The sequence below is a fragment of the Clarias gariepinus genome, chromosome 9, assembly GCF_024256425.1.
Source record: "Clarias gariepinus isolate MV-2021 ecotype Netherlands chromosome 9, CGAR_prim_01v2, whole genome shotgun sequence".
Taxonomy (NCBI): Eukaryota; Metazoa; Chordata; class Actinopteri; order Siluriformes; family Clariidae; genus Clarias; species Clarias gariepinus.
The window spans coordinates 25,172,182-25,198,441 of record NC_071108.1 but is presented as its reverse complement, the minus strand read 5'-3'; the positions used below and the strand labels follow the sequence as shown (position 1 = coordinate 25,198,441).

At 38.9% G+C, this 26,260-nt stretch overlaps 1 protein-coding gene across 1 annotated transcript in view; it reads left to right on the top strand.

The window, feature by feature from the left end:
• The window catches only part of cacna2d3a (calcium channel, voltage-dependent, alpha 2/delta subunit 3a), a 293,959-nt gene that overhangs the window by 125,906 nt on the left and 141,793 nt on the right, over positions 1 to 26,260 (top strand). The window contains exon 5 of the mRNA XM_053503660.1: positions 17,033 to 17,195. Within this exon, the coding sequence (XP_053359635.1) occupies positions 17,033 to 17,195 (163 nt within the window). The remainder of the gene's footprint in view (positions 1 to 17,032; positions 17,196 to 26,260) is intronic.

The window sequence follows — 26,260 nt, the reverse complement described above, 5'->3', positions numbered from 1 at the left end:
CCTCTGCTAAAAGGTCTAAGCACCTGCTGATGATTCAAGGGCTGATATGATTAGCAGCACCTGGCTGCAACTTACCTTCTTAAAGGCTGTGGAAGCATTAGGGGGATAAATAAATAATGGCATGGTAAAAAAAAAGTTATTTTTCTGAGGTTGCATTTGCCTACATGTCCACATGAGATTTTTCTACTTTGTTTTTAAAAATAATTCGTCCATATGACCTATGTTTTAAAAAAAAATTTGTCCACATGAAAACGCAAAACACCCTGTTAAGTGCTGTTAGGAGCCTTCCTAATCAACAGGGGGCCAACCAGAAGCCCAGACAAAATACTTTTTGCGCTTTGTAGAAGTCTGATGGGTTTCATTTGAAACCGCCATTGCAGTCTGCAGGGTCTGTGTCTTCAGAGTTTTGTACAGTATGTAGCAGCAGTGAGCTTAGTAGTACATTTAGGGACCCCCGTTTATTAACATAATGTGTGAGTAACATATGTGTATGTACATGCATGCAAAAGGTTGAGTATGCAACGTTAACACAGTCACTAGTTTCCTATTGCAGAAAAATATCTCAGTTTTTAAAAATACCCGGCTACATGTGGACATGGCCTAATACTGAGACCCACTATTATAAAATGATCAGACGTTTTTTACACAAAAACACATATAAATAAAAGAGGAGTACTAACTTTTAAACATGACTGTAGCATGACTGAAAGTTCAAAGACTGTACTGAAATTAAGTTGGATACCAATATTGGGCTACTGATGGTACTCAACCAGAGTAATAGTTTTACCGCCGTGTGTGCGTTTGCTGGGTTTACCGCTAGCTAAGTGGTGCTATAACTATAGACTATAGATTAAGTTCATTCACTCAATCATTAATGAGCCGCAGCTCATGTGGTAGCAGATAAATTTAAATGAAACATAAAAAAAATTCATAAACACAGTACTAAAATTATAGTACCAATGTAGAATTTAAAATGACTGTAGGCATTTCTTATCATCCCATATCTTATAGATTTTATAATGTGTAACACTGGAGTAGCCAGAAAGCAGACACTTACACAAGTGAATCCAGAGGATTTGAAATTTACACAAATTTAAAAAGTGGCCTGAAGCATGGCTGGTCTTTAGAAAGGACTTAGATCCAAAAGAGTTGAAAGTAATCCTCATTACAGGAGCTGACTTGAGTTATCTTAAAGTGAAGATGGACGAAATTTTTTTTCTCTCTGTATGAGGAATCTGAATGTATAGATTTAAACAGCTGAGACATGTTCATACCTTGAAAAGGGTGCATTATTTGCATTTGAATGTTGTCGACATTGTAAAGCACACACAGTAACATTAAAACATCAACAAAATTCCTGAAAGAAAAAATCCTATGACACATTTACACAAATGTAAGACAATTTATTTTTTGAGTTATTGTAATTTTCTAATCTAAAAGTAATTTTTAAAATTATTTCTATATTCAAAGTTTGATGTCTTTTTAAATGTAACATATTTTAAAAATAATAGCAATAAACCGATACAAACAGAGATAGACTATATAACAGTTAATTCTTTGTACAAATAAAACTGCCAGCTGTTAAACTTGATCTTCTGTCTAAACAACATTTAACCAATGTTTTCTTAAAAACTCCTTCTTCTTCTTCTTCTTCTTTGTCTTTCGGCTGTTCCCTTTCAGGGGTCGCCACAGCGAATCATTTGCCTCCATCTAACCCTATCCTCTGCATCCTCTTTTCTCACACCAACTAACTTCATGTCCTTTCTCACTGCATCCATAAATCTCCTCTTTGGTCTTCCTCTAAACCACCTGCCTGGCAGTTCCAACCTCAGCATCCTTCTACCGATATATTCACAATCTATTCTCTTAACATGACCAAACCAACTCAATCTGGCCTCTTTGACTTTATCTCCAAAACATCTAACATGGGTTGTGCCTCTGATGAACTCATTCTTGATCCTATCATCCATGTCACTCCCAAAGAGAACCTCAACATCTTCAGCTCTGCTACCTCCAACTCTGCCTCCTGTCTTTTCTTCAGCGCCACTGTCTCTAAGCCGTAGAGCATTGCTGGTCTCACCACTGTCCTGTACACCTTTCCTTTCATTCTATTCTCGCTGATACCATAAAAACCCATTATTGTACAGTTAATATCAATAGCTCTGGTTCTAAATTTTCATGTTTATTGTATAAAGTATTCGGTTGTGGAAATTACCATTACTGTAGAATTTCTTTTATACAATATTTTGTTATGCCTTTTTTTTAAATTAAGATATCATTCATTCCCAGTGCAAAAAAAAAAAAAAAAAAAAAAAAAAATGCTCTGACCAGTAAAAACATAGTCATTCCTGTGCATTTATAATTGTGTTTTATTGTTATTATTTGTGGTTGTATTGTGTGTAAATTATAGAGCCTTGTCAAAGTAGAATTTCTGTCACTATTTGGGACAGACAATAAAGTAATTATTAGACAATTTATCTAATTTTACAGTGTAATGTTAAATAAAATCTACGATGTTTACTTATATAAAGTAGATTTTATTTAACATTGCACTGCAAGGCAGTGTAAGAAACCCTCTAAACTATTTTATAGGTTGCTGTTTGTCAATCAAATTTTGATGAATAGTTTGAGAATAATAAGTATGTGTACATGAATACAGAACTGTACCATTTAATAATCTTCCCACAGATCTCCAGGTTAGGAGAGTTGCTTCATAACTTCTAAATGCCAGATTACCATCATATTCAGCAGTGCCACATCAATAACTGTGAACAAAAATGTAATTCGTATTATTTAGTATTTATCAAGGTTATTTCTTAAAATAAATAAATAAATAAATAAAATACAGTGGTGTGAAAAACCATTTGCCCCCTTCCTGATTTTTTATTCTTTTGCATGTTTGTCACACTTAAATGTTTCTGCTCATCAAAAACCGTTAACTATTAGTCAAAGATAACATAATTGAACACAAAATGCAGTTTTTAAATGATGGTTTTTATTATTTAGGGAGGAAAAAAAATCCAAACCTACATGGCCCTGTGTGAAAAAGTGATTGCCCCCCTTGTTAAAAAAATAACTTAACTGTGGTTTATCACGCCTGAGTTCAATTTCTGTAGTCACCCCCAGGTCTGATTACTGCCACACCTGTTTCAGTCAAGAAATCACTTAAATAGGAGCTACCTGACACAGAGAAGTAGACCAAAAGCACCTCAAAAGCTAGACATCATGCCAAGATCCAAAGAAATTCAGGAACAAATGGGAACAAAAGTAATTGAGATCTATCAGTCTGGTAAAGGTTATAAAGCCATTTCTAAAGCTTTGGCCAGAAATCACAGCGAACCACAGTGAGAGCTATTATCCACAAATGGCAAAAACATGGAACAGTGGTGAACCTTCCCAGGAGTGGCCGGCCGACCAAAATTACCCCAAGAGCGCAGAGACAACTTATCCTAAAGGCCACAAAAGACCCCAGGACAACATCTAAAGAACTGCAGGCCTCACTTGCCTCAATTAAGGTCAGTGTTCACGACTCCACCATAAGAAAGAGACTAGGCAAAAACGGCCTGCATGGCAGATTTCCAAGGCGCAAACCACTTTTAAGCAAAAAGAACATTAAGGCACGTCTCAATTTTGCTAAAAAAACATCTCAATGATTGCCAAGACTTTTGGGAAAATACCTTGTGGACTGACAGTAAAATATGGTGGTGGTAGTGTGATGGTCTGGGGTTGTTTTGCTGCTTCAGGACCTGGAAGGCTTGCTGTGATAGATGGAACCACGAATTCTACTGTCTACCAAAAAATCCTGAGGGAGAATGTCCGGCCATCTGTTCGTCAACTCAAGCTGAAGCGATCTTGGGTGCTGCAGCAGGACAATAACCCAAAACACACGAGCAAATCCACCTCTGAATGGCTGAAGAAAAACAAAATGAAGACTTTGGAGTGGCCTAGTCAAAGTCCTGACCTGAATCCTATTGAGATGTTGTGGCATGACCTTAAAAAGGCGGTTCATGCTAGAAAACCATCAAATAAAGCTGAATTACAACAATTCTGCAAAGATGAGTGCGTCAAAATTCCTCCAGAGACTCGTTGCAAGTTATCGCATACGCTTGATTGCAGTTATTGCTGCTAAGGGTGGCCCAACCAGTTATTAGGTTCAGGAGGCAATTACTTTTTCACACAGGGCCATGTAGGTTTGGATTTTTTTTCTCCCTAAATAATAAAAACCATCATTTAAAAACTGCATTTTGTGTTTACTTGTGTTATCTTTGACTAATAGTTAAATGTGTTTGATGATCAGAAACATTTTGTGTGACAAACATGCAAAAGAATAAGAAATCAGGAAGGGGGCAAATAGTTTTTTACACCACTGTATATATATATATATATATATATATATATATATATATATATATATATACAATAAGCATACACAACCACCGCACAGGTAACCTTTATATATATATATATATACTGTACCTTAAAAGATATCAAATTTCATCAGATTAGTTTACACTGTCTGCTGAGCTGAGTAATACTGGTCAAAAAAGACATGCGCTACTGCAATTGGATGTTTTTGACCTTTAGCTTAGAGGCTTATGTCAGACTTCCTGCTGTGCCTTATGGATTTATGTAATTACAGATAAGGAACTAACATGTTCTTACAATGTACTGTATCTCTTTTTGTGATTTCACTTATTTGTTCTTGCAAGCAGTGTAGCATATTCTTACATAGGTCAATGATTAAGAAAGAATAATTTACTTTTATAATTTTTTATTTAATACTTGCAAACTTTCAAAAATTCAGATTTCTAAAAGAAACAAATTAATAATAGGTAATTATTTTCTTAAATAACTAATGTTAATAAAAAAAAACAGTATCTTAAATGCATATTATCTATGATTATGAGAACCTTAAAAAGTATTGAACTTAATTTTATACACTGACAAAAAAGGTTGCTGCTTTAAAACTGTCACGCCATTGGCCTGCAAAAAAAAAAAAAGGGGGGGGGGGGGTGGGTCATGATATAATCCCATAATAATAATATCCAAAATGTGGTAGAAAAAGTGAATTTAATATGTTATACCTAGACACTGTTTGCTTGGGGTTGAGTAAAATTATTTAAATATACTTTTTCCAGGTACTGTCTTTGCTCTTTATAATGAGGATTCTGTATAAATTTTTCATGAAACAGCACAGCATGGGCATGAATATGTGTGATATTTCATAATTCCAATATAATTTTCACAGCTATATGTTATTAGCATAAAACAGACCAGTTTCTTTACTGTTACACCAGGAACACCAGGCACAGTGTAATATAGTCACAATTGTTTTTAGAATGGCAGTTCAATAACATAATTTATCAAAATATAACTGCATTGACAAAGTGATTTTGGAGATTATAGGTCTTAGTTTTAAAGGGTTACAGAACTAAGAAAATATGGATTAGGTATGTATGGTTTAGAACTCTGATTATTGATTTGTTGTGCATTGCACAGTAAGCATTGTAAGAGGATAATAAGCTTTGATTGATTATTTGAGTTCCTATGGGATAAAGAATGAGTGAGTCAGGGGGTGGTGTGAAGTTAGAAACAGGCAAAGAAACGGCTCTTTAGAGGGAAAGTTTAAGGTTATGGATGAGAGAGTGAAGGAGTAATAAGACAGTGGGAGTGAAACAGTATAAAGAGAGATGTTGAAAGTAAGAAAATCCTCCTCCCAAACCCCCCCACCCCCCGTCTCTTTAAAAAAATGCGTATTAGTTCATGTCCGACTGGAAACTTTTTATTCCATATAAGTTGTGTTAAAGATTTTTGTTTATTATTATTATTAGTATTAGTAGTATTAGTAGTAGTAGTACTGCAACCTAGTGGAAAAATTCAGCCAGGCAGTTTAGGATATAAAAACCCATGAGAGCATATCAACAAGGACAAAATTATCATTACTTCACCTGCTCTGATTAGATTAAAATGTGAAATACTGTATAGTCTCAGCTCTTTTTTCATAGATTTTGAAAAATATTTTACTTTGATTAATTTGTAGCCCTTAACTTTGAAAACATAATTGAGGATATACTGTGTCAGTGTGTCAAGTGATGTCAAAGCATCGTTCATTAAATATGTGTTCAGTGCTGTTTAATTGGATTTCCTGATGCTACAGATGTCGCCATTAAAAATGCACGTTTCGAGAAACGGAATCCCGTGACTTGCCGCACGGCAAGCTGTGAAAATGCCCTTCATTACCTGTAGGGGGCAGTCATGTTTCAGTCTGAAGTATTGTGTGTCTACTGAAGCCGAAAATGTGTTTTCTGTCTTAGGCGCCCATTGACAGCAAGCGACAGAGCTCATAAACGTGTTGAGCTCAAACTGTAAATACTAATATGTATGTTTGCTTTAAATATACACTAAACAATAAACACTGTCTTGTGCAAAGTGAAAGTGAGTTGCGCGTGCGGCTTTTTGATCAAAAGGCTGATAAACGCGTGCGCAGATATGAGCAGATTTATCGATAAAACAAGAGACATATAATAAAAAAAATAACCACAAAAATATGTACCACTCTCTGAATACAATGCGACAGCACGCAAAATCCCGCGGCTTTGACTGCACTTCATTTGTTAGTACTGTAGTAGTACACTAAAAAAAATGCTGGGTTTCTGTAAACACATCGTTGGGTTGTTTATGCTGGGTCAAAATTCTATGTTATTTCAGGTACTTCAATCACACTGTTGGGTTGCTTTTGCTATGAATACTAAAAGTGCTGCATGATTAAACTCAATGCAAAAAAAAAAACAAAAAAACAAAACTTCTCCGTTTTGTCCCTAGACCTTTTGTTCTAGTGTTTATACAGTAAATCAATGGGTAAACACGATGATTTAAGAATTTAATTAAACATGAAAGTGGCACTTTAATTCAAATCCAGCATTTTAATGGTTAGTGACCGGTGCAAGGGCGTCAACTCGCACGTTCTGCGATATTTCTTTGTCATTCATACTGCCATATTTTTAGAGCGCTAAAAAAAGCATTAGCTAGTTAGTAAGTAAGTAACGTAACACAACATACGGCAAATATATCATCTCAAAGCTTTTATTTTGTGGGTCATAAATGCAGTGTTCAGTTACATTCCTGTGTGTCCACCCTGATTTTTAACCACTACTGGCAGGACTTTAAACAACCTATTTATGTATTTATTACATGCCTCTTCTGTAAAGACCTCTAACCAGAATTTATTAATGGCAGTAACTAAATCAGATTTTGTATTCGGTTTTGCTTTTTTCCGAATATAGTCTTTCAGAGCATGCAACACCATTTCAATGGGATTCATGTCAGGAGATTCGGCGGATGTCTTCACCCGGTTAATTCCCTCTTCAGCGATCACTTTTCTTGCAGCAGTGTGCTTTGGGTCATTGTCCTGAAAAAAAAAAAACGGTGATGAATACCAAAGTTTTTCTTGATGTATGGGGCAGCGGTTACTTTTATAATCGCCTCTTCGAAGAAAGACCTGTCCATTATTTCTTCAAAGATGGCAATAGGTCCTGGTCCAAGTCTAGAAATGGCTCTCCAAACATTAATTTTAACAGGATGTTTCGGCTTGGGTTTGAACACTTGTCTCCATGTTTTACGAAAGGACATCAATGAAAATGACATCGTGAAATTTTTCCCTCTTTATCGATCCATGTTCGAGCTTGTTGGAGACGTATCTCTGTGTTTTTGTTGCGGATCATGGGACAATGCAAGTTTTCCTATATCTCCAACCAAGTTTTTGCCTGATTCTCTAAATTGATCTCTTACTGATGTCCACTCCACTGTCACGCCACAGTTGTTTTTTCACAGAGCTTGCAACCATTTCGTCGTTTTGCCTAGTGATGTTTTCTATGGCTGCGACAACGGCTCTGTAAAATAATACATAACATTAATTTACATATGTGACATTTAAAGCCTAATAAACACGACAGTGTATAATTTGTGATAGTACAGTATAAGATAGAGCTATGTACCGATTAATTTTGTGAGGGTTGCGTTTGCGTGATATCCGTTCTTTATAATGTCTTCTGATGGTGCTCAGTGTTACGTCTGCACCAACAGATTTCAGATGGCGGTGTATTTCGCAGCTGGGACTTCCAGAAGACTTCATTGTCCTGATGTCTTGAGAATGAAGCTTACTGATCTTGGTCATTTTGAAATGCTTCTACTGTACGTGTGGATGGACTGTATTTATCCTGACTCTGTATGTCATAGTGACGTGGAAAGTGAGAATGGCTTGTGGATAATCTAGATTTCCCTATTCATTATAATGTTATTCTACCCTAAAAGTCTGACCTTTGAAAAATTATGGCAACAAAGTGACACATATTTAAGTAAATTTTAATACTATAATAATGAGTATTAAACATAGGATAACTATTTAATTTGATTATTTAAATGTAAGACAAAATATATATTTAATTGTAAATTAAATCAAGTCAATATTTTAGGCTAAACTAAATAATTTTAAGGAAAACAGTTTTACCTTTACATGGCAGTAGAACCTTGTCTCTCTAAATGAGTAAAATTAAAAAATTTCTTCAGTTGTGACATGGGCAGAAAAATGTAATTAAAATTTTCCCATTTTTTCCTCGCTGATTTTAAACTGAAAAAAAAAAATTACTTTAAAATGGAATGAATGAATAATCAGCTTAATTTGACTCCAAAATGCAGTTTGTAAATTTTATTATGCACTTGTCACTAATATTAATTTATCAATTGTTAATTAAGCCCAGTCCCACTTTCTACAGTGTAGTAGTTAAAATAATGTTAAAATAATATGATTATTTTATTTATATATATATATATATATATATATATATATATATATATATACATTTATATATATAATAAATAGCTGTCCATCTTTTTTTTTCTTTTCGGTTAACTGTATAATACACCTTTGCACCATTTATTATAATAATATATATATTATATATTATATAAGTATATTCGTGTGTAATTTAATTCTCAAATCATCGTGTTCACCCATGGGGTACACATGAACCAATTACTGCACCGCTCACAAACCATTATAATGTTGGATTTGAATTAAAATGACAGTAATTTCTAGATGTAATTTGGTCATGTTCACCCATGAGGTATATATATTTATAAAACATTGTGTCCTGGTGTGCATGCAATAATTTGGTCATGTTCACCCATGGGGTAAACAATGGTGGCATTTTTCTTCAAATCCAACATTCTACTGGTTAGTGATTAGTGTAGACATTAACACTATTTTTTTGGGGGAAGAGGGAGGGTTCTTTGGTGCATTTCTGGCCGAGAATGTCTGCATTTTTATTGATAAATTGAGCGCGATTAGCAGCCTTTTGATCAAAACGCTGCCTTTGGTAAAGTGCAAGTATGAGCCGCGGGTTTCCGCACGGCGAAGAACAGCTTTATTTATTTATATGTTGGCATATTCACGAATCAGGACATTCGCATAGTTAACAATATTAGATTATAAGGTAGCCTACTATCAGGTAATTAAATTAATTTAAGACCATTTAAACCGAGGCACTGCCATGTCTTTCATTATTTTGTCCCTGTTAAGACATTACAAAAACTGTATAAAAAACTTTTAAAGCACAAATTTGGGCATCTCATTTCATCATTATGAAAATAACATAAAGCACATATGAACACGTTCATTATGAAATATCTGTTGTAAATCAAAATAAAATTCATGTTTGCTTCAGCATTCATAAAGTCCTTCCATGCGCCATCTGGCAGATGTTCAGTAAAGCACAAAACATTTATTTTAAATTCCCGAATGTTGCCTCCGGCAAGTCGCTAAATTGCGGCATATCGCGGGAAAACACGTGCAGTCTTAATGGCGACATCTGTGTATTTTTAGAGTGCCTGGAAATTTATGCACTCCGGCAAAACACATCTGCACCACAGCCTGTCCCCCTGGTGGCTAAGAAGAGATAGCTCATTTCCAATCCATATGCTGGATTGCAGATGGCTGCAATACATTTATAATGCAATGCTCTCACTTTCTATGCATCCCAATAGCAGGCCAAAATAGACTACATGATCTCTCTCCTGACCAGGAGGGCTTTGGAATAGACCAGTGTAATCTGGATTAACAGTTGACTCCACACTTAAATTATTAATCGCGGGGTTAAAGCATACCTTTAACCACCTACACACTGGATCGTGTGTGACACTTTTAAACCATGCCCCCTGAAAGCTCTTAACCTGCATTTGGGTCTTTAGGTCCTTTTCCACCACTTTCAAGCTCTTTGTACTGTACCAACACAACCGTGACAAAATAATCTAGTGAGTACGAACCCAGCAGACCCAAATACGAAGAAAACAGCATTAGAAACTCAAGGAGCTATGCTAGGCTCACACCAGCAGATTCCTCCAGCAGATTAACCAGCCTCTCAGAACCATCACAGATACCTTTTCTGCTCTTTCATCACAGATTCAGGATCGCCTGGCTGCCTCTTCAGACTCAACTCCCACCTCTGCTCCTGTTCCATTATCACCATATGAACCCTGAGTACTTGCCCCACCATTCTATGATGGTGAACCTGGCACCTGCTGGCCCTTCTTGTCCCAGTGCTACCTATTTCTGGATTTGCAAGCCTCATTTTTCCCTCTAAGCGGTCCAAGGTGGCCTGTGTCTTTATTCTCCTTTTAGGTAGGGCTTGAGGATGGCCATTTAGGTCCTTCACTAGAAGAAAATGTGAAGGGAATTTGACTGTTATTTCACTGGGCAGGAGGCAGCGGGCCATATTCTCAAACTACACCATGGATCTTGTTTCATCTTTGACTATGCAATTGAGTTTTGCATGTTGAGAACCTCTAGTTGGCAGAAACTATTTAATTTCTAATTATGAACATATTCTATACCCCAATTTTTATTGGATGCCCCTCCCTGGTTTAAAATAACTCTCATATTGATTGTGCTCAGGGTTGCAGGGGCTTTCACCAAACTTGATCTCAGAAATCTTCTCACCACATCAGGATCAGGAAAGTGAATAAATGGAAAACTGCATTTAACATGTCTTTTGATCACTATGAATATCTGAAGGATTCTTTCTGGTTAACTAATGTGCCTGCCATTTTCCAAAGATGGTCACTGATGCTTTGAGAAATTTTCTGAACATGTTTGTATTTATCTATCTGGACAACATTTCTCATCTTTTCTCACTCTCTTAATAATCTTAACTTATAGAGGTCTTACAGGGAAGTATGAATTCCACTTTTCTGGGGTTCATGATATCTCCTTCCAAGATCCAGATTCAACAGCATAGGCCGAGAAACCAACCGCTCGTTCATACCAGTCAGTTTGCCCACAGGTGCCAGAATGGCAGAATGGGGAATCGCTGCAACTATGAAGAATTCAAATTTAAATATAAATTTATTTGTCACAGTCATACACAGTACGAAAGGATGTTAAATGCTTAGACAACTGCTCATGACCTTAAAATAAAAGACTATGATTAGGAAATAAATATGAAAAATAAAATAAAAGATAATTTAACTAGGAAAGAATAAAATAAAATATAAAATTAAAGTTAAAATAAAATAACTGTACAACAAAAACACACAATATAGAAAATATATAAAGAATATATGAAGAAATATAGAACAATAAGAACAGCTGTACAAAGTCGGTATAGATTTATGTAATTTTTGTGTGGAATGTAGTTAGAATAAATGGTAATAAAAAAAATTAATGTCCAGGGTTGTGCAATCCACATATTTAAAGTGTCTTGTGCAGTGCAAATATGCTTAAAAGTGGTTTATTTAAAGTGGCTTGTGATAGTGATTTAACTAATGACCATGAAGTGCATTTGTGCAGTGGCCACTAGTGTAATCGAATGTCCAGAATGTCTAGTGTGAGTGTGAAAACCATATGTGTGGGTCAGTACTGTGTGGTGTATCGATTAAGAGACCGTATCGCCTGCGGGAAGAAGCTCCTCCTCAGTCTCCTTGTTTTGGCCTTCAGGAAGAGGAATCGCTTTCCTGACCTCAACAGAGAGAACAGTCCAGTGTTGGGGTGGCTGAGGTCCTTCACTATCCTCCTGGCCTTGGTCCAGCATCGCCTGCTGTAGATCGAGTGCAGGTCAGGGAGCTCGGTGCAGATGGTGCGCTCTGCTGATCGCACCACCCTCTGTAGAGCTCGTCTGTCCTGCATGGTGGTGTTCCCAAACCAGGTTGTGATGTTTCCTGTCAGGATGCTCTCTATGATGCAGGAGTTAAAGTTCCTAAGCACCTTGTAGGGCAGCCTGAAGTCTCTCAAGTGTCTGAGGTGGTAGAGACGCTGCCGGGCCTTTTTCACCACGGTGTTGATGTGACAGATGTGAACACAGAGGTATTTGAAGCTGTCCACTCTCTCCACTGGGCTGTCATTGATGACGGGGGTCTGGTAGTTCCTCTCCTGTTTAGTGCGGAAGTCCACTATCAACTCATTTGTCTCATTGACGTTTAGAAGGAGGTTGTTCCTCTGGCACCAGTTCTTCAGGTTCCTAATCTCCTTCAGGTAGGCCGTCTCGTTGAAGAATTATGGTATTAAATGCAGAGCTGTAGTCGATAAAGAGCATTTTAACATAATTCCCCTTCTAGTGTCCAAGTGAGTAGGTGATGTGTGGAGGAGATGAGAGATGGCATCATCAGTAGAACAATTTGGATGGTAAGCGAACTGTAGTGGGTCTAGTGTGTCTGGTAATGAAGAAATGATGAAGTCCTTGACCAGCCGCTTAAAGCACTTCATCACTACTGAGGTGAAGGCTACAGGGCGATAGTCAATAAGAGAAGCAGGTTGAGGTTTCTTTGGAACAGGAACAATGATGGACTCTTTAAAGCATGTGGGAAGGCTGCACCCACCTTCTTCTACGCCACACCACGACCACCTACAGCCTTCACCACTACCACCACCGGACAGCAACCCATGCAACTAGGACGCGCCTCCTTGACCGTGGCAGAACGCGAACGACGGTGTCAAGGGGGTTTGTGTGTCTACTGTGGGTCCGCGGCACACCACCAGGCGATCTGCCCAATTCGCCCGGGAAACGCGCATTGGAAACGCTCACCATAGACCAGCACCAGGAACAGATTCAACTCCATCTCACATCCATCTCATTAGCTCCCATCATCCTCGGATACCCATGGCTGCTGCAGCACGACCCCCTCAATTTATGGACCCGGAACCGAATCCTCCAGTGGGGGCCGACCTGCTCTGAACTTTGCCTACGGGTTTAGGCTGGGACGTGTTCCACGGAGTCCGAGGCCTCCGATGTCGACATCAACGCCATCCCTCCCACCTATCATGACCTGGCTGGAGCCTTTTGTAAAAGAAGAGCCACCCACCTTCCACCCCATCGCCCTTACGACCTGGCGATAGAGCTTCAGCCGGGATCCGTTTCCCCGCCTCCGCGGCCATCTCTACTCGCTGTCAGCCAGTGGGACACAGGCGATGGATTAGAACGTCACCAGCGCCTTTCGCCATGGAACCATCCGACCCTCCTCGTCGCCGGCAGCTGCAGGGTTCTTTTTCGTGAAGAAGAAAGGAGGCGAACTTCGCCCATGTGTCGACTATCGGGGGCTAAATAAGATTACCATTAAGAACCGACACCCGTTGCCGCTCAACAACTCAGCCCTGGACCCCTCTCTGGTGCCACCGTGTTCACGAAGTTGGACCTTCTTGGTGCGTATCAGAGAGGGCGATGAGTGGAAGACAGCCTTCAACACTCCCACCGGACATTACAAGAGCCTGGTCATTCCATTTGGACTCTGTAACGCACCCTCGGCCTTTCAACAATTCATCAATAATGTCTTGAGAGACATGCTAGGCTGATGGGTGTTCGTCTACTTAGATGACATTCTCATATACTCTCGCACCACTGAAGAACATAGCTAGCACGTCCGGGCTGTTCTCGCTCACCAACTGTACTGCAAGTTGGAAAAATTTGCTTTTCCCAAGCACTCCACAACGTTCCTGGGTTTTGTTATCTTGCCCCAGGGTGTGGCTATGGACCCGCAGAAACTGAAGGCTGTTCGTCATTGGCCCCTACCCAAGACTTTCAAACAGCTTCAATGGTTCCTCGGGTTTGCTTCTATCGTCTGGGGCTACAGTACAGTTGCAGCACCACTGACCAGTCTGACCAGGCCCTCCTCTCATCCCTTCCAACTCACTCCCGCCGCCATTTCTGCATTTCAAGAACTTTGCCACTGTTTCACCACCCCCCCTATTCTTCTTCACCAAGATGCCAACCAACCGTTCGTTGTGGAGGTGGACGCGTCATATGTGGGCGCTGTGCTGTTCTCTCCCAGCAAGGTCCAGACCAGAAGCTACACCCTTGTGGCTTCTTTTCCAAGAAATTTGACCCCACTCAGCAGCGATACGGGGTAGGGGACCGCGAGCTGTGGGCATAAAATGGGCCTTGGAGGAATGGCGTCACTGGCTCCAGGGCGCCAGTGAGCCGTTCATTGTCTGGACGGATCACCAGAACCTCATCACTATCAGAAGTCTGAAACAACTTAAACCACGGCAGGCACGGTGCGCATTATTTTTTGAACAGTTCAACTTCCATCTGTCATATCGCCTGGGGTCTAAAAACACCAAAGCCGACGCCCTATCCCGACAACAAGAGGAAGACGTCCCCCGGGCGGACCCCGTGCCTGTCATACCCACTTCACGTGCATCATTGCACCTCTCCAATGGTACTTAGAGACGAGGGTACGCCAGGCTCAGGCTGTGGAGACCGAACCGGCAGGTGCATCGTGTGGACGACTCTATGTGCCCCAAACTTTAAGATCAGAGGTCCTTCAATGGGGCACTTTTTGCCCGTCGCCAGACACTCCGGGAACACTTCCCATTCCTCGACGGCCCTGGACGCACATCGCCCTGGATTTCATAACGGGCCTGCCGGTTTCTGAAGGGGAAAAATACCATCCTCACGATAGTCGACCGGTTCTCTAAAGCAATACACCTAGGTGGCCCTCACCGGACTCCCTTCAGCCAAGGACACTGCCGAACTGATATTGTTTTCAATCGCCAACGCTCCTGGGCCCGCTACCTCACATGGGCAGAGCTTTCAAGCCTTTGCCCATTTGAGGTTTGCCATGGTTTGACATCGGCCCAACAGTTGGTCCGTAGGTGTCGGCGGATATGGAATCAAGCAAACATCGCTATCCAATGCACCAACACCAGCTATGTCGCCTAACATCGCCGCCGACACCCTCCAGAACGGTTGTACAAAGTAGGTGACAAGGTATGCCTTTTAACAAAAAACCTCCATCTGCACCCAAATTACGAAAGCTCACACCCAGATTCATTGGACCTGCCGCATCACCCTACGGATTAACCCTGTCACCTACCGGCTCCAGCTGCCTGTGGCACTCCGGATCCACCCAATATTCCATACAACACAACTTAAACCCTTTATCACTTTACCCATTCACGCAACAAGGGGCTAACTGCTAAAGCTATGTAGTCTGGTCACCTAAGGTTAGTTCTTGACACCAAGAAGCATCGAAGTCCTAGGCTTTATGGCAGCATTTCCTTGGTTTCACACTGCCCTTGATTCCATTAATAGACCAGTTTCGGGGAGAATTTCTGTTGTTAAGTGCTTTTCCAAGGCCACCAATTTGATCCCCTACCTGAACTCCCCTCTGCTAACAAAACTGCAGAACTTCTTGTCCTACATGTTTTCCAGCAACATGTACTTTCAGTTGACATCATCTCTGATAGGGACCTACGTTTTCTGTACAGTTTATAGTATCCCCTTGTTTTATTGACCTGTTCCCCATCACCAAGGTTATTAGCTTATTCTTTGTTAGATCGTATCTGCCAGCAACTATACACCGGATAAATTCCACCTTCCATGTTTCAGAGAACAGACAGCTAGTACTACTGTCATGAATCAGTTCAGTGCCTCGTCACTTTAGTTGCCTTTTTCCCATGCTTTTGTATTCCACTCCGATTCCCCACAACTGACTTTACTCTCACAGTCAGCTTACCAGCATGAGAGCATGGCTTAAAGTTCTCTGTGGTTTCCAATTATGTATTTATTTATTTATTTATTATTATTTATTTATTTTTCCCAGATTTGCTCCCTAATTTAGTCATATCCAATCACTAGGGGCTCCCACATTAAGGCTACTATGATCATTCAGTCAGGTGGGCAGAAGACGTGTTTCCTCCAAACCATGTACCGACCGCATCTTTTTTGAACTGCTCGCTCATGCACTGTTGACGGCATAACACACAGCACTATACGCTTCTTCTGCTTGCGTGAACTCTTTAGCAGCATTGTGCAGAACTATACCATGGTTTTTTAAACAAGAAGAAATGATTCTGAACTTACTAATTTCCTGAGACATATAGTAATTTGGACAAATATTTTCAGTTTTTTCATGCGACAAAATAATTTATAACCGCCCCTTGTATTAGTGGTGCAGTTGATTACATAGAGAAATAGCAGTAGTTTTTTACTCCCATAACTGTTTTGTTATTGTGCACAATCAAATGTCAAACACTTTCACACTGATATTGGTATTGTACAATATATGACAAAAATTACATTGTTCTAAATATCTGTAAAGCCTACATAATTAGAATAACTGATAATGCAGAAATATTAAAATATTATTTGATGCTATTATTAATGATGAAAGTTAAAGACCATAGTAACCAAGTGTAGTTATGATGGATAACATGGCTATAGCTATGGGTTGAATAGGGCAGAGAATTTTCTTTTATTTAATTATTGTTCTCTTTTAATTTTGCAGAAGGTTACATACTGTAATGTGTTTTTCCCTAAACATTTAAACCAAGATCGATTTGTGCAAGATGGATTTGCACATGATTAAAACCTTATTGATCTCCTGACTTCTCAAAGTTTTCGCTACCATCTACCAAGTACCACATTAGCCTGTAAATTGCTTTGAAATTCTTGTTGCCTCATTAAAGAGTGATGTACGTACAGTACAGTATGATTTATGTACTTTTAAGGCACCTCATAAACCCCTCTTTTTTTTTTTCCTGCAGTATGAATATTTCAATGCTGTGCTCATCAATGAACTGGATGAGGAAGGCAATAATGTTGAACTAGGTGGGGAGTTCGTCTTGCAGCCCAATGAACATTTCAACAACTTGTCTGTTAACCTCAGCCTCAGCGTGGTGCAGGTACCTACCAACATGTACAACAAAGGTATGTTTCTTAAAAACAAACAAAAAATAGACAAATAAGGTTCTTTAGCATCACAGAGCTGTGTAATGTACAGAAGTAATAGACAGTTCTGCTAATATGCATTTGTACCATTTACAAAATGTGAAAAAATCATAAAAAAAAATTTGCCAAAATATTGGCACATTTACTTCAATTAAACAAATGTATTTTAATAAGACATATAGGAAATATTTTCTGGAGATATCATATTAGATAACTAGGCAAATATTTTCTATCTATCTATCTATCTATCTATCTATCTATCTATCTATCTATCCATCCATCCATCCATCCATCCATATATCCGCTTGTTATATATGCTTTCATTGCATAGTAAGTTTTATGCTTAAACCAACTTTATTGATTTTATCATTCATTATTTAGAAAATGCGTATGTTTTTATAAATAAATCTGACAAATGGCATTTTTCATAATAGCAGTTAATGTATATGCTAAGTGATGATTTTCTTTTCTTTTTTTATATGGTTAAATGCTACGTTACATCAAAACATGATGAATTCACATTAAGGTTAGCCTTTTTACCCTGGGGCTTATTAGGATGTAATTAAATTGACAGCAAACAGTTCACCGAAACATGTACCATCATAGAGGATTAACATAATTAAATGTAATCACCAGAAACATGATTGCTTCTGAAGTAATGCATAAATAAAGCATATCAGCAGTGGCCATTTATGGTGCATTTGAACGTCTTCAGAAAAAACTTTCTGAAGACATTCATAAGAAATTTTTTATAATTTTCATTTATAGAACTGTATTATTCAGCAAGTGTTCAAATAATCAGTTTAATAGTTAGTGATTATTGACTAACAATGAAGTCATGTCAGAACAAAGTAATTTTTTTTTTGGTAGACACCATAAATGAGAAAGACAGTGAATGAGAGAGAGAGAGAGAGAGAGAGAGAGGCAGAGAGAGACCCCCAGGAAAACCACATGTTCTGCTCTTAGAAAACTGAAGTTTATAAGTAGGAGAGCAAAACAAGTGATAGATTTTCTAATAAATCCATATTGGCATAAAAATTGATGTCATGAGAGATTTATTGAATCTACAATCCAATTCAGAGAGAGATCAATCTTACTCTTACACACACACACACACACACACTTGACCTGACACCTGACCATCAACATGGTATTACAATGGCTCTTCAACTAAGGAGACCAAACTTGTTTAAAGAACTTTATTAATCCCAGAGGGAAATTGCTTATTTTTGGTTACAGTTCTTAAAGTCGTTTTCCGGGAGGAAAGGAAAAGATACATTAGACAAAATTTAATTCGAATAAAAAAAAAATCTGTTAAAGAGTAAACCCCTAACATAATTCAGTATATATATATATATATATATATATATATATATATATTGCACATGTACAGTAATGAAAAAAGCAAAAGGAATTTCACAAGTTATATGGGTAAATTAGAAATTGCACTTGAAAATGGTACGGTCCAAGAGCATTGGTAAATATTGCACAAATTGTCCAGGTATGTAATATATTGTATTATTGTTGTTACTGACAGTGTACACGTCTCAGAGAAGAGTTGTATAATTTTATGGCCATTGGAAAAAAGATCTCTTGTGGCGCTCTGTAGAACAGAGGGAATCAGTCTCTGGTTGAATTTGCTTCTCTGGTTGGAGAGAACACTATAAATAGCGGGTGAGAAGGATTGTTCAGGATGCATTTTTTTTTTTTTACTGAATCCTTCACAGTGCCAAGCTCCATTCCTAACACCGATCTGGCCCTTTTAATTACTTTGTCCAGTCTATTTCTGTCTGACACTTTAATGTTACAGCCCCAACAGACCACAGCATAAAAAAATTACACTCGCCACAACGGTTTAATAAAAAAATCCGAAGAATGGCAGCATGGCGTGTGCCACTATGGCACAAAATGGGGTCCATAAAGGATTGGTTTTTCCAAAGTAAACCACTCAAAATTTTACTCTAAAAATCATTTTAAATTATTCCTACTTTTGATTAACTAGAAGCTAAATTGTCCAATAAAATGATAAGTAATATGAAGAATCTGAAGAAAAGGTCTTAGGTGGCACATTGGCTTAGTGTTTATTCATCAGAACATAAACAGTTCTTTAATAACTGAAAAAAGGCGTTTTTAAAGCAGCAAAGTATTCTGTTCTTGGTCAATACACTACATGTAACGAAGGCACCCGCTTTAGAGCCGTTTCAGTGTACAGTATGTTGTGGTTCTGTGAGTCAATCTTAAGCAGGTGCGGTGTCAACAGAGGTGCCCAGGGCAGTACAGAACAGGTGAGACCAGTGGCGCTGAGCAGGTGGCATGGTGTATGCAGAGACAATAAAGCGGGCACATGAGCAGACAGCAAGCTGTTTTCTCCTTGGCGATGGCGGAACTAGAAAGTTGTGTGAAGGCAAAGGGAAGAGGGGTGTGTGTGAGGTTGAAAGGCTGAGGGGTGTGTGTGAAGTCAAAAGGAGGAGGGGTGTGTGTGAAGGGGCACGGTGTCCAATGATGCGCGCGCACACACATAACAGTGTCAGTGCAGGCTTGTAGAGAAAGAAAGAAACATCTCGGGTTACTTTGCTGTAACCCTGTTCCCTGAAAAAGCGGGAACAAGATGCTGCGCGACAGCGCTATGGTAAACGATTCCTCGTGACCGGTTGTGAAGCACGTGTGTGTCAAACACGCCAAATATTTTGGTATGTATAACCTCAGGCAGGTGACATCAACCGATGAGGTGCACCTGGAGGTTATCAATAGGCATGAACTGGAAACACCCTCAGGTCAATTTTGTCTGAAGGATGTCCAGTCACGCATGCAGTGTGTCATTAGAGCGCAGCATCTCATTCCCGCTTTTTCAGGAAACAGGGTTACAGCAAAGTAACCCGAGACAATCCCTTTCAAAAGCTACACTCAATGCTGCGCGACAGCGCTATGGGAACGAGAATACCCACTCCGCCGCACTGCAAGTGTCTGGACCCTCAGGGTTGTGTAGTGTGCGCACAGTACCCCCAAGGAGTCCTAGACATAATCCTGGAATGCTGACTTGAGGACCCGCGAGCCTGGCATCCCCCTATGAAGCCTGACCGATGTCTTGCGGAAGGGCAGCCTGGCGCATGCCATGCTTGGAAGCCCCTCTTGCCGGAGCAATAGATGAGGCAAGCTTCCTGGTCGAACGGCCTTAATCACTAAAGGCGAAGTATGCCACGCGCCTCATAGGCTAGAGCACTAGCATCTTTAACCCGACTTGTCTAATGGCGGCCGCCCTTGGGCCGCGGCCCTTACGACATATGGAAGCCTGCTCTAATTTACGGCCCTGGCTTAATGCAGAGATGCGCTGTAAATTGAAGAGCATGAGCTGGACACAGCGAATGAAGACTTACTGCTCCGGAGCTAACGACGGAGGACAGAAGGCTTCTACTGTGGGAGATAGTTGGGCAAGAATGCAGAACAGCTTTTTTTTTGGCAGAAACTTTCAGCACTGGAACAGTTTGGCAGTGGACTGGGTCTACATGTTTTATGTCCTGGAATGTAAAAGATCCCGAAGGACAGAATTTGTCCTGTCCTCCTAGGCTAGGGCACTAGCATCTCTAACCCAACTCGTCTAATGGGGGCTGCCCTTCGGCCGTGGCCCCAAGATGTATGAAACCCTGCTCTAATTTACGGCCCTGGCTAATGCGGAGGTGCACTGTAAATTGTTGGGCACAGCGAATGAAGTCTTACTCCTTCGGATCTAACGGCGGAGGACAGAAGGCTTCAACTGTGGAAGATAGTTGGGTAAGAATGCAGAACAGCTTTTCCTAGCTAGTTGGCAAAGCCTAAGCACACTAAGTCAGGACGTAGGCGAGAAGCTGCTACGTATGTTCTGAGTGTACTAGGGCAAAAGCCCGAGGTCAACTTTCTTGCAGAAGCTCCAGCACTGAAGCGGTTCAGCAGTGGACTGGGTCTGCATATTTCGCCATGTCCTAGAATGTAAATGATCCTGAGGGACAGAATTTGTCCTGTCCTCAAAGCAGAACCTAGTGCGCTAGTCTTAGCGGCGCAAGCTTAGTCTACCTCATCGGTTGACGTCACCTGCCTGAGGTTATACATGCCAAAATATTAGGCGTGTTTGACACACACGTGCTTCACAACCGGTCACAAGAAATCGTTTCCCATAGTGCTGCCGCGCAGCATTGAGTGTAGCTTTTGAAAGGGAACAGGATTTTTAACCTCTCTAATAAGACTTTCTTTTTCTTTTACATGAAAAAAAATAAAAGATGTTTTACACGCACACACGTGGTCACAGCGGTATAGCAAACAATACACGCACGCACAAATGTTGATTATACCAGTGAGAGATGCGCGGTAAGACCGAGCAGGGGAGACGATTATTCACAATTCTACAGCGCAAGAGAGAGAAAAATTCAAATTTAAATTCAAATTTTATTTGTCACATACACAAACATACACAGTACGAAATGTAGTGAAATGCATTATACGACTGCCATTGACCCTAAAAGAGAATTAAAGTTTACAAATAAGAAATAAATATAAATAAAAAGAATACAATAGAAATTAAATAGAAAAATTAAATTAAACTAGGAAAATATATAACTAAAAATAAAAATAGAAATGTGCTAGGAAAAATATAACTAAAAATAAAAATAGAAACATGATGTGCATAAAAATAGAAATATACTGTACATAGAAATATGATGTGCTTCACAAAAAAAACATTGGCTCAGTTGTGATCACGGGACGCTCGACATCAAAACAAGAACTGCATGCGTGCTACATGATACTCGGTAATCTTAAACCAAGACTAGCTCGTTTTCAAGTCAAAATTTATTACAAATCTTTGCTCGTCTTGCAGAACACTGGCAAACCGGGATGCAATCCAAGGTTCCACTGTGTGTGTGTGTGTGTGTGTGTGTGTGTATGGGCCTAAGTATTCAGACCCTTTGCTGTGACACTCATATTTATCTCAGGTGCTGCCCATTTATTCTGATCCTCCCTGAGATGGTTCTACACCTTTATTTAAGTCCAGCTGTGTTTGATTATACTGTTTGGACTTGATTAGGAAAGCCACACACCTGTCTACATAAGACCTTACAGCTCACAATGCATGTCAGAGCAAATGAGAATCATGAGGTCAAACGAACTGCCTGAAGAGCTCAGAGACAGAATTGTGGCAAGGCACAGATCTGGCCAAGGTTATAAAAAAATTCTTGAGAGCAGAGTGGCCCTCATAATCCTTAAATAGAAGATGTTTGGGATGACCAGAACCCTTCCTAGAGCTGGCCATTCGGCCAAACTGAGCTATCGGTCTGATAAAAAGGTTTTGGCCTTAATTCTAAGCGGTATGTGTGGAGCGGTACCTGCAGGAACAGGACGACTGGTTGCAATCACGGGAAAGATGAATGCGGCTGAGTACAGGGATATCCTGAACGAAAACCTTTTCCAGAGTGCTCAGGACCTTAGACTGGGCCGAAGGTTTACCTTTCAACAAGACAATGACCCTAAGCACACAGCCAAAATAACGAAGGAGTGGCTTCACAACAACCATGTGACTTTTCTTGAATGGACCAGCCAGAACACTGACATGAACCCAATTGAGCATCTCTGGAGAGACCTAAAAATGGCTGTCCACTGACATTTATCATCCAACCTGACAGAACTGGAGAGGATCTGCAAGGAGGAATCGCAGAAGATCCCCAAATCCAGGTTTGAGAAACTTGTATCTTTCCCAAAAAGACTCATGGCTGTATAAGATCAAAAGATTGCTTCTACTACATACTGAGCAAAGGGTCTGAATACTTAGGTCCATGTGATATATTTTAGTTTTTCTGTTTTTAATAATTCTGCAAAAATGTCAACAATTCTGTGTTTTTCTGTCAACATGGGATGCTGTGTGTACATTAATGAGGAAAATGAATGAACTTAAATGTTTTTAGCAAATGGCTGCAATATAACAAAGAGTGAAAAAATTTAAAGGGAGTCTGAATACTTTCTGTACCCACTGTGTGTGTGTGTGTGTGTGTGTGGCTTTGAGGGAAGGCAGCAAGAAGAAAATTGAGTGCTTTTATTTTTAAAGTAGTCAGTGCCAAGAGGAATCACAAATTGTGATTAGGTGAGGTCTATTTATTTCATATTATACTTTATTTGCATGTCTTTTTGTCTTTGTCTATATGTTTTGATTGTTTTTCCAAGCAAAAATATAATTATATATATTTAATTAACTAAATATATATTTGTTATTTCATAGTCTGGTATTGTTCTATGAGTTTCATTATGAGTGTTATAAAAAAACAAGACATCAGAGCTGAATACCTTAGTTTCTTATACTTTAGGTATCGACTAGGTAGGTGAATATGGCCTGCATTTTTTTTATTCACATGTGTCCATGATCCCATAAGGTCTTTTTGTCTTTGTCTATATGTTTTGATTGTTTAAAAAAATATAATTATAGTCTTGAAAAGTGGTAAATGGTAATATTTTTGCGTTAAAACAAATGACCTGAATTTAGATAATTTGCTATGGAAAAATGTATTTCCCAGGAAGAAATTTTGCCTTAAGAATTTGCCTCCGAAACGCATTAAATGTGTATGCCGAGATACGACTGTACTTAATTAACTAAATATACATTTGTTATTTCATAGTCTGGTATTGTCCTAAAATGTAGAAAAATATATCCAAACCTTTGTCTGGTACTGTATACAGTATAATGTGTTTGTTTGTACACTAAAAAAGTGCCAGATTGGAGACAAAGTATAAAGCCCAAGGGACATAAAGGGATAAAGGCCAAGTATTTTGGTTAGATGAGGCTCATTGTCACTGCACTTTTAATTATATCATAAACACTATATCATGTATTGAATAAAGCATGCTACAGTAAGCCTCTTTTTTTTTAACTGTATATTTTTTATACAACCATTAATGATACTGTTGCACTTGATTTCACAAAGTAAAAAATGAGGCAACATTGTTTTCAGCATACACAAAGGTTACTTACAGATCACACTTACAGTATAATAATAATCTAGGGTCCAAGCTGTAATCCAAGATTGCAGCCTAGAAACTGCAACAGAACCTGCTGTGCTTCTATAGTGCACAACATCACCAATTATCTCATGATGTGGGGTCGTGCTACAATGTGTCCACATTAGAACCAAATAAAATAACAGTATATAACAAGAGATCTAATATAGTGATAATGGGTCTGGTAAGATATCTACTTTTGTAGATTATTACAAAAATGACCAGTAACACACCACTCCCTAGAGGGGATGTGAACAGCCATTTTTTTTATAATGGAAATTCACAATCTTTTGCAAATTTGGTATGGGACATTGCACCAGTCATTTAGGGAGGTAATTTAAAAAGAATGACTCTCATTTGGGGATATTTTTCTTCTTTCTCTGTCTCTGTATTTTTCTCTTTCTGCCTGTCTATATCTGTATTTTTTTTTCTCTTTCTCATCGTACTTGGTTTTTATGGTTTCAAAAGCAGCCCGGAGTCTTTATAGGATCTCAACACACAATTTACTTAATGATCGAGGTTAAGCAGTAGGGAGTCTCGATTTTTAAAGCCATGTAAAGTGTATAACAAGCATTAATACTTGTGTGATCATATGAATGAAGCATTAATGTTAATAATAATGGAGTTTGCCATTATTGTGGGCATTTATTGAAAATTTTCAAAGTTCATTCATATTTTCTTAAAGAAATTTTGATATGGAAATATGTTTTTCTGTTCATATTGATCGTTTTTTTATCCCACCAATGAGATTCATAGCACTCCTTTAGCATAAATATTGAATTTGAAGCTGCAGTGTATCTAACATGTTTCCATTTTATTTTATATTCATAAATCCAGTCTTCTTCATTCTTATTTCCTTTTTTTCCCATTTACATGAAAATCACAGATAGTTATTTTGTGGGGGATTCAGTTTGTAGTGAACTGCAGTGCAAATCCATTTGTTTTCTTTAGTCCCCAGAATGTCTAACAGTCCTTGAAAATGTCTTAAAACTACAATTACTCCTTGATTTTGACTTTCATTATGAGTGTTATAAAAAAACAAGACATCAGAGCTGAATACCTTAGTTTCTTATACTCTAGGTATCGACTAGGTAGGTGAATATGGCATGCATTTTTTTTTATTCACATGTGTCCATGATCCCATAAGGTTAAAATTGTGTTAAAAATACCAGTTGAACAACTTCCCACACATACTATGTCTCATGTCTTTTGTACGCAAAGCAATTACACATCTTAAGTAATGTAGCAGTATTCCCTTGTTTAATTTACTTGCAAAAATGTTACTGTGAAAAGAATGTTAATTTAAGTTCATCATGGCTCCAAATGAAGTGAAATCAGTGCTATTGAAAAGTTGAAATTACCAAAAGAAGAATAGATTGTAATTTACATTAAAATGCTTTGTTGTTGATAACATTGTGTGCTTGAAGAAAATCTGTCCTTTTCTGGTCCTAGCTGAGAGGGGTTTAACCTAGGGAGGAGAAGTGGATGATACACCATCAAGGTAAACAGTGGTAAAGGGATAATGGGGCTGGAGAGAGGACCTCAAAAGAACTGAGGTTAGTTAAGGATCTTCCAGATGGCAAATACAGTATGATGTACAGTAGATGAGAAGACAATTCCTGTTGTGCCCCACTTATTTCCCCATGGTCTTCATCTTTATACAAGCCCTTCAGTCAGTTGTTGGTAGACGGCAGTCCAGATTTGCTATACCCGCAACAGCCTGCAAAGGTCAGGCATTGGCTTTTATATAAATTGAGTACATTGGCCAATCAGATTGTCCTTGGGCAAACCCACATAGCTTCAGAAAAGCATGAGTTTTTGGACAGTGTTTTGCAAGGTGGCTGTCTTGAGTGGAATAGGCACTTGCTGGCATAGTCTGCAAAGGTCAGGATGTACATTTGATACCTAGTAAAACATTAGTGTAAACATAGCAGATGGAAAGATTTCCATCTGACCAATAATCCTGCTGCAGGGCTATCTCAAATGCCGACAAGTGGTCTGGCTAAAGCCAGGGTTTAGTGAAACTTCGGAGC